The following is a 14,366-nucleotide window of genomic DNA, read 5'->3' as shown; positions in this document are numbered from 1 at the left end:
TTAATCCTCTTAGTGGACTCTGCAGATGTGTGGGAAAACACTAGTCAGCTTTAGATTAGATTCCTCTGTACCTGAGGAAACAAGCAAAATAAAATCCCCAAATCCCTGTCAAATCTGGTGCTTAGGTGGAATCCAGTGCAGGGCTAGAATAATAGTTTGGGGATGTTTTTGGTTTGGTTTTATTTATGGAAAGTTCAGTATTGAAACGGAGACCTTATTTTGGGAGATCAATGACTACAGAGTATGTACAAGGTGACCTTGCACTTACTGAATGCCCAGTCTTGGGTTTCACGCATGAACCAATCATTGTGATCAGGTTAGTGTGGTTTACATGAAATACGTAGTTTCCTTTGAAGAGGCATACGTGGACACGTGGACACCAGCAGCTCCAATCTGATATACATGAACGTACAAAAAAGGATGCAGAAGATCTGTTTACCGAAGCTGTTCCATCAGGGTGTGAGCCAACTTACTCCAAGTCCTTTGTTTCCCAAACAATTCAGTATTGTACGTTCTTGTTCCTGGAACTATGAAGTCCACATAAATATATTTTTTCCCCTGAAGTCCTGCCTTAAAAGCCAGGTCAAATTGTTCCAAATAGATTTGTTCTCCTTTCAGGGTGGACATAGAACTTGGTGTTACCACCTGTATGTCACCTGATATCCCCTGACTAAAAGACAGAAATTCGGTTAATTAATTAATTAATTCCAAAAGGACAGAATCGGCATTGATGCTAATAGAAATGGGAAGTGTAAATGTCACGAAGAGCAAAGGAGTAGAAACGCCGGCGTTTTTCGGCAGGGCTGGCGGCGATTTCCTGCCCGGAACCCGGCCCTGCCCTCGCTCCCCGCCCCGCACCGCTGGGAGCGCCCGAAGGGCACGGGACTGGCACGGGCACGGCGGGACACGCACCGGGACAGCGGGACACACGGCGGGACACGCACCGGGACAGCGGGACACACGGCGGGACACGCACCGGGACAGCGGGACACACGGCGGGACACGCACCGGGACAGCGGGACACACGGCGGGACACGCACCGGGACACACGCCGGGACACACGCCGGGACACACGGCGGGACACGCACCGCGACAGCGGGACACACGGCGGGACACGCACCGGGACAGCGGGACACACGGCGGGACACACGGCGGGACAGCGGGACACACGGCGGGACACGCACCGGGACACACGCCGGGACACACGGCGGGACACGCACCGGGACAGCGGGACACAGGCACACAGGGACACGGGAGCCCGGCTCGGGAAAGGTACGTTCGTTGCAAAGTCTGCATGCAGGGAAGTGCTGCTGCGCGGGCTGTGCCGGGAGAGCCGCGCTGAGCGGGGAGGCAGCCGCAGGTTGGTCCCTGGCAGCTGCTGGTCCTGGCCGTAGCAGGTTGGTCCTGGTATCCGCAGGTTGGTCCTGGCCGTAGCAGGTTGGTCCCGGTATCCGCAGGTTGGTCCTGGTATCCGCAGGTTGGTCCTGGTATCCACAGGTTGGTCCTGGCAGCTACAGGTTGGTCCTGGTATCCGTAGGTTGGTCCTGGCAGCTGCAGGTTGGTCCCGGTATCCGCAGGTTGGTCCTGGCCGTAGCAGGTTGGTCCCGGTATCCGCAGGTTGGTCCTGGCAGCCGCAGGTTGGTCCTGGCAGCTACAGTTGGTCCTGGTATCCACAGATTGGTCCCGGTGTCCGCAGGTTGGTCCTGGCAGATGCAGGTTGGTCCTGGCAGCTGCAGGTTGGTCCCGGTATCCGCAGGTTGGTCCTGGCAGCTGCAGGTTGGTCCTGGTATCCACAGGTTGGTCCTGGCTGCAGCGTGTTGGTCCTGGCAGCTGCAGGTTGGTCCCGGTATCCGCAGGTTGGTCCTGGCAGCTGCAGGTTGGTCCTGGTATCCGCAGGCTGGTCCTGGCAGATGCAGGTTGGTCCTGGTATCCGCAGGTTGGTCCTGGTATCCGCAGGTTGGTCCTGGCTGCAGCGTGTTGGTCCTGGCAGCTGCAGGTTGGTCCTGGTATCCGCAGGTTGTTCCTGGCAGATGCAGGTTGGTCCTGGTATCCGCAGGTTGGTCCTGGTATCCGCAGGTTGTTCCTGGCAGCTGCAGGTTGTTCCTGGCAGCCGCAGGTTGTTCCTGGCAGCCGCAGGCTGGTCCTGGCAGCCGCGCTCCTGTGCCCGGCATGAGCCGTGCCGTGCCCTCGGCCGTGCCCTCGGCTCAGCCAGGCGGATCCCCGGGCTGGGACATGCCCGTGCCTGCCAGGGGCTGCCGCTGCCAGGCCTCAGGAGAAATGGTCACTGTAGGGGGAGAGGGTACCCTGCTGCATCAGAACAACAACAACAACTGCATTCCTTCTCTGAATCATATTTTGTTAATAGAATAACAAAAATTGGACAGAAAATGGACAAAAATAACAGGTTTAATTAGGTCAACTAGATGATTTTTGAGCATACTCTTTCTCCAGCGGTTGAGGTTAATATGGAGGTGCTGAACAGTCTAATAAAATGCAACATGAAAAAAAAAAAAAAAAAAAAAAAAGTGAACTAATTGAATTCCTCCTGGGTATTTGACTTCCTGTTTTTTGAAGCGTGTTTGTGCTTGGGAGCTTACATTAACATGCTCTTTGCAGCATTTTAGTGAGCTGGAAAAGAAATGAAACTACTTGTCATGCTAGTATTCTGTTTTTCTGATAAAAAGCAGAAGCCCAATAGTTAATGTACTTATGACATGTCTGAACTACTTGCAGCATATCTAGTGACGTGCATCAGGCCAAGGGACATGTAGCTGTGTTATGTAGTTCTGAAAAAGTGGATGTGACCAAAAAGAAACACAGTTATTCATTAAAAAGGAGCTATCTAGGGATGAAATGAGGGCTGAGATTTGTAAAATCTTTATTGCCTTCTACTATAGAGCATATCAACCTTTCCTAAATCCTAGCTTGTACAATGCCTTGTGTATGTGGTTGTAAGGACAACAAAAGATTCTGGATGACTACAAAGCCCTGCTTTTAAATAAATCATGTGATTCTGTCTCTACCCTCCCTTTTCCAAAGGATTTAGTTGTAATTCTTAGCATTTCACTGAAGTTCATGTAGCTGGAATATCTCACAGTATAGACTGATCTTTTGCTAGTTTTATCCTTCTGTAATTTCTGATATTCCTACATTCATACAGTGACTACATTCCAATCTTCCCTGTGACCAGAACCCAATTAAAGTATGTGAAACAGGATGGTGGTTTTGTTAGTAAAATAGAAGAAAAATGTGTATTAAGAAAGGAATGTTTTAAAAGCAACTGAATCAGCTGCTCTGAAATAGGATGTTCTGTAGGATTTGGAGAGTTCCATGACATTCCAGAAGCATCAGACATCCCGCTGTGAGGTCTGCTTTTACTCGAGAAGTGAAAAACAATGAACTGCTTTCAGTTTCACTTCCCAGCTTTGAACATCCATCTTCATGGAAACGCGGTAGTTAGAAGAAACATAACAGGCAAATTATATTCATAGTTTAACTTGAACTGGATTATTTTTAAAGAACAACTAGCTTTATTTTTTATTTTAAAGCTTTCAATCCTATTAAAAAGGAGTACTTGTAGCATTCTTGTTTACACTTCCACTTTTGGATCTCCTGACTGTTTTGGATCTCTCTGTAATAGCAGTTGCTGCTGTTGTCTTGCTTCACTCATTATCCCAGAGAAAATAATAACTCTCAAGGTTTAAGCTGGTATCAGTAAGTGGGGGTTTTTTTGGTGTTTTGGTTTCGGGTTTTTTTTTTATGTGTGGTTTTATTTTTTTCTTTCGGGTTAGGTTGTTTTGGTTTTTCTTTGGGGTGGTCTGTGTAGTTCCATTGATTATTTTATTTTATTTTATTTTATTTTATTTTATTTTATTTTATTTTATTTTATTTTATTTTATTTTATTTTATTTTATTTTATTTTATTTTATTTTATTTTATTCCTCTTGTCAACCACCCTTTGTTATCCTGTGAAGGCAAATAGTGGATATGTGATACTTAGTAGTACCACTGGAGAAACAGAATAGCTTAAAGAAGTGAGTCAGTGGTAGCATGGCTGCTCCAGGGTTTACCTGAGCAGGTTTTGTGGTCATCATCAACACACTGAACCAGCTGCTCTTAAATTACTGCAGTAAATTGTTCATATGAAATGCAGGATGTTTCTGAATGGCTGCACAGTGGAGTCTTGCACATCCCAATGCTTTTCTGAGTTGAGGATGATTTTGGCATATTTAAAGAATGACTTTAGGCATAGAAAACTCAAATTTATGTAGTAGTTGAGACATAACCTAGAAGGAAGCTGAGATATTTAAGTTTATTTTTCCTTGTACTTGTAATTTTGCTTTCCCATACAGTTTAGAGAGGGAAATATCTTTTATCAAGAACAGAGAACTCTGAATCGCTCTTGTGTGAAATTATGTATTTAAAAAATCATGACAGAAAAATACTCTTTTGCAGGACAACTACAAGCAGATCTACAACAATGCAAGGTGAGTAAAATAAACCAAAATGTCAATTTCTGCTGACATCAAAGACAGCACATTTAAGCAATATTAGCTTAGCTTACCTTCTAATTATATGAAATATGTATGAATGTTTTAACCTGACATATTTTACAAAATGTAGAGCTTAACATTTTCAGATCTTGATTTCTGAAGTTAAGTAAAATTAATAAATAATTTAGTAATCTTGAAATTCAAGTTATTTCTGCCTACAAACTGAAGCTGGTAAATGTTTTTAAATCCATGACCCTCTCCATCTGCTGGTGAAGCATTAGTATGAAATTGAAGAAGTTGGGAGAAAAAGGTTTTACACAGAGGGAAATGACTCACTTCCATGTTCTGTTCTGGAGAGCAGGCTGTCAGTTCCTGGCAATGCTTCGAATTCAAGCCTCTTTCTAAATATCAATGAACAAAGACATCTTTACTCCAGACAGATTGAACTGACCCTGCTTGAGCAGAGATTGGACTAGATGATCTCAGGACATCCCTTCCAAACTAAATGATCCTGTGATCCTGTGACATCTTCAGGACATCCTATGCAGTATCTGTCTTTTTTCTGTGCTTTAAGAACCTGAACTCTATGAAGTTTTATTGATGCTTGCATTGTTCATAAATACTATCTTAATGTATATTTTTGCTATACAGAAAACAGCTGCCTAGATTATGTTCTGTGTGTTCTCTGGAAAAGGAGTCAGTGCTGAGGATCTCTCACTCAGGGTGGGGGGAAACGATCCATACTCAGAGTATATTTCCCATTCTTCCAGGACCTCCACCTGCCACAGCACCTGCAATGCCCTATGGCCCCCCTCAGCAGGTCCCTGGGACTTACCAAGGTGGGTGGCTTGGTTACAGATCTGTAAGACCATTAGAAAATCAGCCTGGGGCATATGGGGTTGTTAAAGGATGATCATTTCCAGTCTACTTCTCTGCTATTAATTCTATAAAGTTTCTTTAAATTTCTGTTTTGCTGAAAAGTCATTTCTTTCCTCTGTGGTTCTCCGTGTTAGTATGTGCTGAGCAGTACCAACAGTGGTAGGAACTAAAAATGTCAGGTGTTCCTCAGTGGTCATTGTGGGGAGTTTGCTAGGGAGGTTGCAGGGTGTTACTGATTGCAATTTGCAATTACTTTGCAATTAAAGTGCAGCAGCTTCTTGCTGATAATCAGATTTTTAAATTATCATGTTACTTCAGTATGTAACTTTATTTTTCTCTAGAAATAGAGAGGTGAAGAAAGAATTTCTTCACAGAGGTGAAGAAAGAATTGTTTTCCTCTTGCAGTTTTGCATGTATTTAGTTCCTGATTCACACTCTGTTGCTGTACTTTTCAGGTGGTTATACCTTACACTTTCCCTCACTTGCTCTCCCCTCTTCTGTCTCATTTTCTGCTCCATTTCAAAATGCAGCACTCCTGAACAACTTCTCCCACTCCGGCAATGATTTCTTTCTGAAGAACCAAATCACAATAAATATCTAACAATCAGGCTCAGAGCAAAAGTCAGAGGTAAAAAGCAATATGTTTGGCCTAAGTTAACTGTGCTGTTCCTAAGTTAAAGCTTGTGCATGGCACTCTGAGGTGTGTAAGTTACACTTGGCTTTAGCAGGGAAGAAGCACTCAGTGCCTGTGCCATGGAGGTCACAGGAGCACTGTTATTTTGAGCAGTTGTATGGGCACACACTTGCCCACAATAGCAGTAGTAGTTTGTGTGCAGAGCCTGTGCTCAGACATAAAAGTGATTTTGAATTCCCAAAGGGAGGATTCTTCTCTGGGGTGGGTGATGTGGCCACCTATGAGTTTTAAGGTACTGGCCTGCTTATGGCCACAGCCTGATCTGTCATTGCACTGGTCCGTGTGTTGTAATGTATTGTGAAATTTGGTGCTGAGCTGGTGTGGGCTGAAAGATCTTCAAGTCATCTGGTTTGAAAACTGTAGATGAGCTTTGCTAAAAGGACATTTCCTTTCACAAAAGTAGAAGGTATAGTTCCAGGAAAACTGTCTTAAAATTCCTCATTTTCTCAACAGAGAGCGTGTAAATGCCAGTGCTTTTCATGTAATTTAAAGTAATCTTTCTTCTCTACTTAGAAATAATCTTCACTTATTTTTTTTCTGTTTTTTGAATTGACTGTCTCTATGTGAATGAAATTTCTTCTTTATTCAAGAATGATGCATTTTTTTATTTCGTTTGGTTTTGTGCGTGGCATCAGAACCTCCCATGGCAGCATAACGCCCTTCATGACAGTCATTGTATTCATAACTGAAATATGGAATGTGTAAGGATCTCCTTAGTTCCAAACAGTGAATAAATTGCTCTTTTCAAGATGGATGGGGCAATTCTTTTCCAACATTTAACTTTCATAACCCTATCTCTCCTACCATGCCAAATGTCACAGGTGCAGGGAACTACGGATTCCAGGCACAGCCCATGGGATTCCCAGGTGGATTTGTCGTTCCACCTGTCCAGAACCAGCCCCCCATGGACAGGACAATCTGGATGCCTATCCCTCCTTCTATTCCCAACTGCCCTCCTGGACTGGAGTACCTCACACAGGTGCCTGCACCCTTCCTCCTTCCCCAGAGATGAGGTGTTCTGCTCTGGGAAGCAGCTTGCATCCATGAAACAGCTAAATAAAGCATCTATTTATGTTGCAGCTGCCTGGGTTGCTGCTTGTGGGCTGCTAAGTGAAGACTTCTGTAATGTCTGAATGCAAAGATACCTGTTAGAGATGTAGCCCTTGTTCATGGAATACCTTCCTGCCAAGTAGGGTGCTAAAGGGTGAGGGACACAGGGCTGTCATACATCCTTCCCATTTCTGAAGTTACAGTTTGGGGAATGTAATGTCTTTTGGAAAGGTGTACAGAATTAATAGCTATCATATGGGCAACTCTAGCACATTAGAAGCACTTAATTTTCTACAGATGCTTTCTTTACGCCTCTTAATATTGTTAGTAGAGCTGCCAGTCAGACCACAGCATAGAGAATGCTAATAGCAAAATAAGAATCGTTTCCACATTACTGAATATGTCTTTGCACTGTAAAATACAGTTCATCTCAACACTGGAAAGATTAATACTGATGTATTGCTGCCAGTTTTGCAAAGTGTTAAAAAAAAAAAAAAAAAGAAGAAGAGCACTGGTGAAGAGAGGCTGATTTTTCCCTGAATTTTCCTTATAGCTGAGCAGTAGCTTCTGCTCAGAGGAGAGAACAAGGAGTCAAGTGAGCTATTTCCTTAGCTTAACTGTAGATAATCTGCCTCTACACAGTGTATTGATCCATACATTTTTATTCTAACATGAAACAGTAGTGAATCTTAAAACTACAGTTTTTTTCTTAGTTGCAACTTGTTAACTGTTTATTCTGTTTAATTTTTCAACCATGAGCAGATTGACCAGATATTAATTCATCAGCAACTTGAACTTCTTGAGAGTAAGTACAAAGTATTTAAATCTAATAATCCCAAGAACAGTAAAGTTTAGGCTTTCTTTGACCCTCTGTTTTTAAGGTGGTTACCACCTTTGTCTTTCTTGTATTACCTGTCAATTCCTGCAGAAGTCCTGAAGAAGTGGAGGAGAGGAAGGGAAAAGTAGAAGGGAAGAAGATTTTCAGTGGGTTCTATATCTCAAAAGATACACAGCAACGCAACTGAACAATCTTGGTTATAGATGCTATAGTTAATATATAGCTAGTTATAGATGAAGTCACACATTTCCAATGTTACTTGTTAGCAATGATTTCTACTCTCCTCTCTTCCTTACTTAAAGATCTTGTTTCCTGTCCTGTCATATTCCACCTAATTCCATGGACTGGCACGTGGCTTTGATCCCTTTTTCAGGCGATGCTGCTGTTCTAGCAAACTGAATGACTTTCCTTCTGCTCCCCTCATTCTGTGCTTTAGGAATACTCAAGTTGTACTATCAGTGTCTTTCAAATAGAAGGAATAAAATGGACCATACATCCCAGCTGACCCCTAGCGTTGCTGCTGCATTTTTCTTTCTGGTTCCTTCTAAAACTTAAAATAGTGCTTCCATTAGTTATAGAAATTAATTAAAATTTTTGTCCTGGCTCTTATGGCTTTTAATGTATGCTGCTGTAAATCTTGACTGAGAGGGGGTTTTGTGGCTTTCTTATTCTGAACATATTTGTGCCCTTTTCTGGCTTCACCCACAAATGCACAACTCTCTTTACCTCCTATCCGTTCAGTTCTCCCCTGAGAGCCTTCCCTGCAGTGTTATTGGTAATGGTGGTGCTTGTTCAGGCAGCAGGTGCCTGTGGCTGGGGAGGACCCTGGGGACAGATGGACATCTCCATTCGTCCTTGTTCATGGTGGCTTCTTCCCTCTGAACTTCTGTCAGGCTTTGCTGCTTGAGGGTGCTTTCCTGTCATTTCCCTTTGCCAGAAGGTGCCCCTGACAGACTTTGAGCGAGGCTTACCTTCCCAAAGAGCAGCTGCAGGGTTAGCAGGAGTGTCTGACCAGACACTCCTAGGAACTGAGCACGTTGTGTCCCATTTCTCAGTTGTGACCGGCTTTGAAACAAACAACAAATACGAACTGAAGAATGCGCTGGGCCAAAGGGTGTACTTTGCAGCAGAGGACACTGACTGCCTTACCAGGAATTGCTGGGGGCCATCACGGCCCTTCACTATCCGGATTATTGACAACCTGGGCCGCGAGGTGATAACGCTGCAAAGACCTCTCCGATGTTCCTTGTGCTGCTGCCCCTGCTGCTTGCAGGAGGTGAGTTGCTGCCTCTCACTGCCTTCCTTCTCCTGGGACAGGCACCTCCTGTGCAGTTCTAAGGTGGGGTTGCCTTGAATCGGGAGGTGAGGTGAAATGAGTCAGGGTTTGCCAGTAAGGTGTGGGGAGAGAGAGGTCTGTGGGATTTGGGCATGGGGTTCTTGGTCTGGGAAGAAGCAAGTGTGCTGCAGCACATGGGCTCACTGACCAATTCTGATTGTGGTAATGAAAAATCTGATTGAACAGCATGTCAGGGAACTGGTGGCTGGTGCTAAAATCTGGGAATGGAATTGGAATGGAATGGAAGAGTAAAGCAACGGCTTTCATAAAATAACAGCTAGAGTTTTCATTTTACGGCTCCGAAAGCTCTAGTGACATTCAACGCAACAGATCATGGGGTTTTTTAAATACTAACATAATTCTGGAATGATTCAATTTCTGAAACCCTAAGCCTACTGAGAGCTCCTGCTGAGGCATTTGTAGTAGCTGCACCATATAATGCCTTCACTGCATGCTTTTGGGATACTCACTGCCCTTCTTTCACTGGACTTTGGTCTTTATATTGTAGATGCATAATTTGTGTGCTTCAGAGACTGAGGAGTCTCTTACTGTTTTCTTGAAGGCAAAAACTGAGTAAGAGGTCTGCAATCTGAGTGGTCTTCAGAAAACACTCACAGTAAAATGCTTTGTAAGGCCAGATTGTTGTGGAAAAATAGGTTGTTTTTGATTTGGGTGCTGGTGTGGGTTTGGTCTCACTAGCACATGGAAGCATAATCATTCACTTGGAGGTTTTCTCTTCCCTGTGAAGCTGGAAGTCCAGGCGCCTCCAGGAACAACAGTTGGTTATGTTGTCCAGAACTGGCATGCCTGCCTGCCAAAGTTTACCATTCAGGATGAGAAAAGGATGGATGTACTGAAAATTATTGGCCCATGTATTGCGTGCCGGTGTTGTGAGGATGTTAATTTTGAGGTACGCAATGTAAAAATTGTTTGCATGTATCTGTTTTCAGATAGTAGTTTGATGTTAGTTTGTTGCTCAACTTGCTACCTATCAACTGAACTGTAGTATATATTAAGCAATTTCTACATCATCTTTTAATGCTGGTATAATCAAATGACTTCTCTAGATACCTAAATTACTCTAGATTAACCAGAAAAACTTCCAGAGATGACGTGTTAAAGTCACTCATCAGTGATCACTGAGAATTTCCTGTGGCTGCACACAAATCACTTAATTAAAATATTTATCAGCAAAATCTTTTTGAGTCTGTTATGTCAGGCTCCAAGAAAAATATAGTCGGCTGTATCAAGTATTTATTAAAATTACTTCCTTCAAACACTTATTTAATCATCTAATAATCATTCAATGAACTAGTAAGTTAAGATAATTTAGAGCTGAAATATAGAGTTGAATGAATGAAGAGTTACAACTTTCCTTTTAAAATAATATTAATGCAACATTGTTTTTGTGGATGTTAAGTAAAAGATATATGAGGCTACAATTTAATGTTTAAAATGATGTTGCAAATAGTTACTACGTCAAATTTATATCATTTTGTTTTGGAAAATAATCTTTCACGTGACCCAGAAGACTGGATCTAGCTTTAAGAAAATATAATGTTGCCAGATGGCTAATCTCTGCTTTTGAACAGAAGAATGTAATTTGTTTAGTTTTCACTTGAGCAGTTCCTGATGCACGGCAGGAGAAACTAATTCACTGTCTTGGCTAAAACACACCACTTCCAGCAGAGTGTGTGCATGTGGTTGCTGTATCCTGGCACCATCAAAGAACTGAACTTCCCAGGCAGATTCAGAATCAAGTTCACGGCTCTAATGCTTTAGACCAACTTTCTGATAGTCTGATTGCCTTTTCATACAAAGTAACTGTATTAATTAAAATAGCAGTCTGAAGCTTTTAAATGGATCTCTTCCAAAATGGATTTGGGAATATTATGAATGACAGGTTTGATGATGCTTTTTCTTGTTAAACTGTAGGTGAAGTCTCTGGATGAGACTTGTGCTGTTGGGAGGATTTCTAAGCAGTGGACTGGTTTTGTGCGGGAAGCGTTTACAGATTCAGATAACTTTGGAATCTCATTCCCAATGGACCTTGATGTGAAAATGAAAGCTGTCATGATTGGCGCTTGCTTCCTTATCGTAAGTGTGTCCTTCACTAATACATGAACATAAACTATTTCATCTCTGTGTTCAAACTGTGATGGTAAGGGAGTCAGTTCTGAGCTCCTTCAAGTGGGTGACAGCTTGCGAACTTCTGTGTGTAAAACTGACCGCAAAAGGCAACACAGAATTATTTTAGACAAGAAGCTTATTCTAGACTACATGAAGTGCTGATTGTATTTAAGAGGAGTTTCATATTTGGTGGGACTGAAAAAAAGAAAAGGGAAGACTTCTTACAGACTCATTTGCAGAGGAAAGCAAGTTTATGGATGGTGGAACCAGAAAAACACTGATTAGCAATAGCCAAGAGACCCATCCGAAGCCTGAGCAGCCTGCTGGGCTGGTGGACAGCTGAGTACTGCAGCCACTGCCTCCCAGCTCTCTTTGGAAGCACGTGCAGCACTGAATTGAGCAGGGTTAATGCTCTCAGAGCAGTAATTTCCAAATGGAGGGACTGCTGTGGAGGCGAGGCTCACTGAACTTGTCAGAGCACTTCTCAGCTGCACTCAGACTGTCAATAGTGCAGTGCAGCTCACTTTCTTCTTTGAAAACTGTGGAACACACTCCTGCTTCCACCTAACAGTACAATTCTGGATCAAGGTACCATTTCAAAACATGCACTGCTTCTGTGCTGGCTGGGCTGCTGATGGGCAGGAAAGGGGCTTGTGAAGCACCTTGTGTTTGGAAGGGTCTCACCAACCTCCGCCAGCCCTGTGCATGAACAAGGTTTTGTTCAGCTGTGTGTGTTCCTGTGTTACCAAGTGCATCAAGTGCAGCATTAGCCAGAGTGAGCAACCCAGACTTTCAGGCACAGAAATGGGGCCAGTAAACTAAAGATAGCCATTACTGTGATGGACTGAGGTAAAATGAGAGGGAATGAGTCAGGTTGAACAAAGTCAGGGCAGAAACCCTGAGTAAAGGAAGCATAGCTTTGGCTAGTGATAAATTAAAAGTTCCCATGTTGGTCTTTCACCATCTTTCTGTTTCTGTTGATGTCCCATTCTGAGAGACCCAGGTGGTGAGGGCAGGGCAAATGTGCCCCACCTTCTTCTCACCCTTTCAGGTTTCTTAGAGGAAGGTGTACATCTTGCAATGCAGCCAGGGCATCTCAGGACTAAGAACCACATTTAAGAATTCTTTGTTTTGTTTGCTTTTTTTTATCCCCTTAGGACTTCATGTTTTTCGAGTATAGTGGTAACTAAGCATCAGCGAGCAGGAGTCTGGTAATGAAATGTAGATGTTCTATATGGAAGGAAGAAGAACATGGATCTCCCAACATTCCAATGAATTGCAGAGCTTCAGTAAGAATATGAGAAAAGTACATGTTATAGTTACATTTCTATAAGCTAAAAGCTTTATCATATTTTTTATTATTTTTTTTAATCTGGTGAAATAATTTTTAGTATTCAAATAAGGACTCTTTATCTGTACAGATCAATAATGTAATTTAGAGAAATATATAGCAACCTTTTTTCCAAGAACTCTGTAATTTTAAAGTAACTAAGTATAGTAGTTATATATAGCTACTATAAAAATACTTTGATTCCTAAAAAAAAAAGGACTATTTCTATGTTCAATATTAATAATAACCTAAGCCTAATAAGGAGACACTGATGTTTTCCTGTGCATTCTTCTTTGGTAGTTTTGCCTTGGTGTTCACATTCTGTTGTTTCCATCTTCCCATCAAATACAGACATTCAGAGCAAAGTGCTGCATTTGAACAGAACTATCTGAATCCGTGTAAAATGTTATTACTCTGGCGTACAGGGTGTGTCTGAGCTGGAGCTGGTTTCCCCCAGCAGCCCTCTCAGAGCTGTGCTTTTCCCTGGGGCTGGGAGGGCGCTGGTAGCTCAGCTGGGCAGCGCTGGCCCCGCAGCAGCGCTGTCTCTCCAGCATTCCCACCTGCCTTGAGTAGGCTGGGGGTGGGCAAGGTCCTGGGAGGGGACACAGCCAGGCCAGCTGACACAGATTGACCAAGGGGACACTCCATACTGTATGGCATCAGCTTGGAAATAAAAGATGAGGAGGAAGGCGTTGCATTCATTTTTTGCTGTGTGTGCCTTCCCAAGCAATCACTTCTATGCTGAAGCCCTGCTTCCCAGGAAGTGGCTGGGCATTGCCTGCTGATGAGAAGTACAGAATAAAATTTCTCTTTTTTTTACTCTTTGTTTGTGCATGCACAAACTTTTGCTTTTGTTTTAGTAAAGTGCCTGATCTTAACCTACAAGTTGTTGTGTGTCTTATTATACCTGCCCTGTCCCTCTGGGAAGGGGCGGCATAGAGTGGCTTGTGGGCACCTGGCACCCAGCTAAGGCCAACCCACCACATCTAGTGATGAATATGTTGTCAAACATGATCCCTCCTGAGCATGACCTAATTTTCTTATTTGGACTGTTTTGAAACTTGAGGCTTGCATGTTCACCAACAGAAGTGTACAGGTGACAGGAAATAAAACTGTCTGTGCTTGCTTCTGTTTAGTAATCCTTTAGTAATTGCTTTGTGCCTGAGTGTGACCTGAGGCAAGGAGAAAAAGTTAGTTACTCAGGTTCTCCAGTCCTCTTTGCTCCTCATTTAGTCCTTGCTTTTCACAGATTGTGAGTCTGTCTGTCTGTTGTTTTGAGGGCATGGAGTAAACAGAACAAGTGTTGTGGGTTAACAAAATGGTTTCACTTCAAAATCAGACACATGAAATGGCAGGTCAATTTCTCAGCATTTACAGCTTTATTTAAATTATTTAAATATTTTATTTAAATGTCCAAGCAATGGATAACTTGCAATTTCTTACCCCAGCACACAAGCATGTGCACAGAATGCTTCTTGGAATCCAGCTATGGGCAGAAGTCCTTGTCAGTATTCTCAGTTGCATTCTAGTCCTGCTGAAGAGTCCTTTTGTTCAGGATTTTCAGTTTATTGGTTGCTTCTGGCCAGTCAAAAGCAAAAGGAAAGAGAAATGCCATT

The 14,366-nt window shown here is 43.0% G+C and overlaps 1 protein-coding gene across 1 annotated transcript; it reads left to right on the top strand.

The window, feature by feature from the left end:
• Positions 1 to 742: 742 nt before the first annotated feature.
• On the top strand, positions 743 to 13,962 carry LOC120757346 (phospholipid scramblase 1). The gene is given in 10 exon segments (XM_040074614.2): positions 743 to 1,272; positions 4,456 to 4,487; positions 5,264 to 5,332; positions 6,888 to 7,045; positions 7,879 to 7,921; positions 9,010 to 9,230; positions 10,039 to 10,200; positions 11,226 to 11,387; positions 12,578 to 12,607; positions 12,609 to 13,962. Coding segments are annotated over 10 exon segments (1,434 nt in total). The 3' UTR covers positions 12,636 to 13,962.
• Positions 13,963 to 14,366: the final 404 nt, after the last annotated feature.

Source organism: Hirundo rustica, chromosome 10 (genome assembly GCF_015227805.2).
Source record: "Hirundo rustica isolate bHirRus1 chromosome 10, bHirRus1.pri.v3, whole genome shotgun sequence".
NCBI lineage: Eukaryota > Metazoa > Chordata > Aves > Passeriformes > Hirundinidae > Hirundo > Hirundo rustica.
The sequence above is the reverse complement of the archived record's forward strand: the minus strand, read 5'-3'. Positions and strand labels throughout refer to the sequence as shown.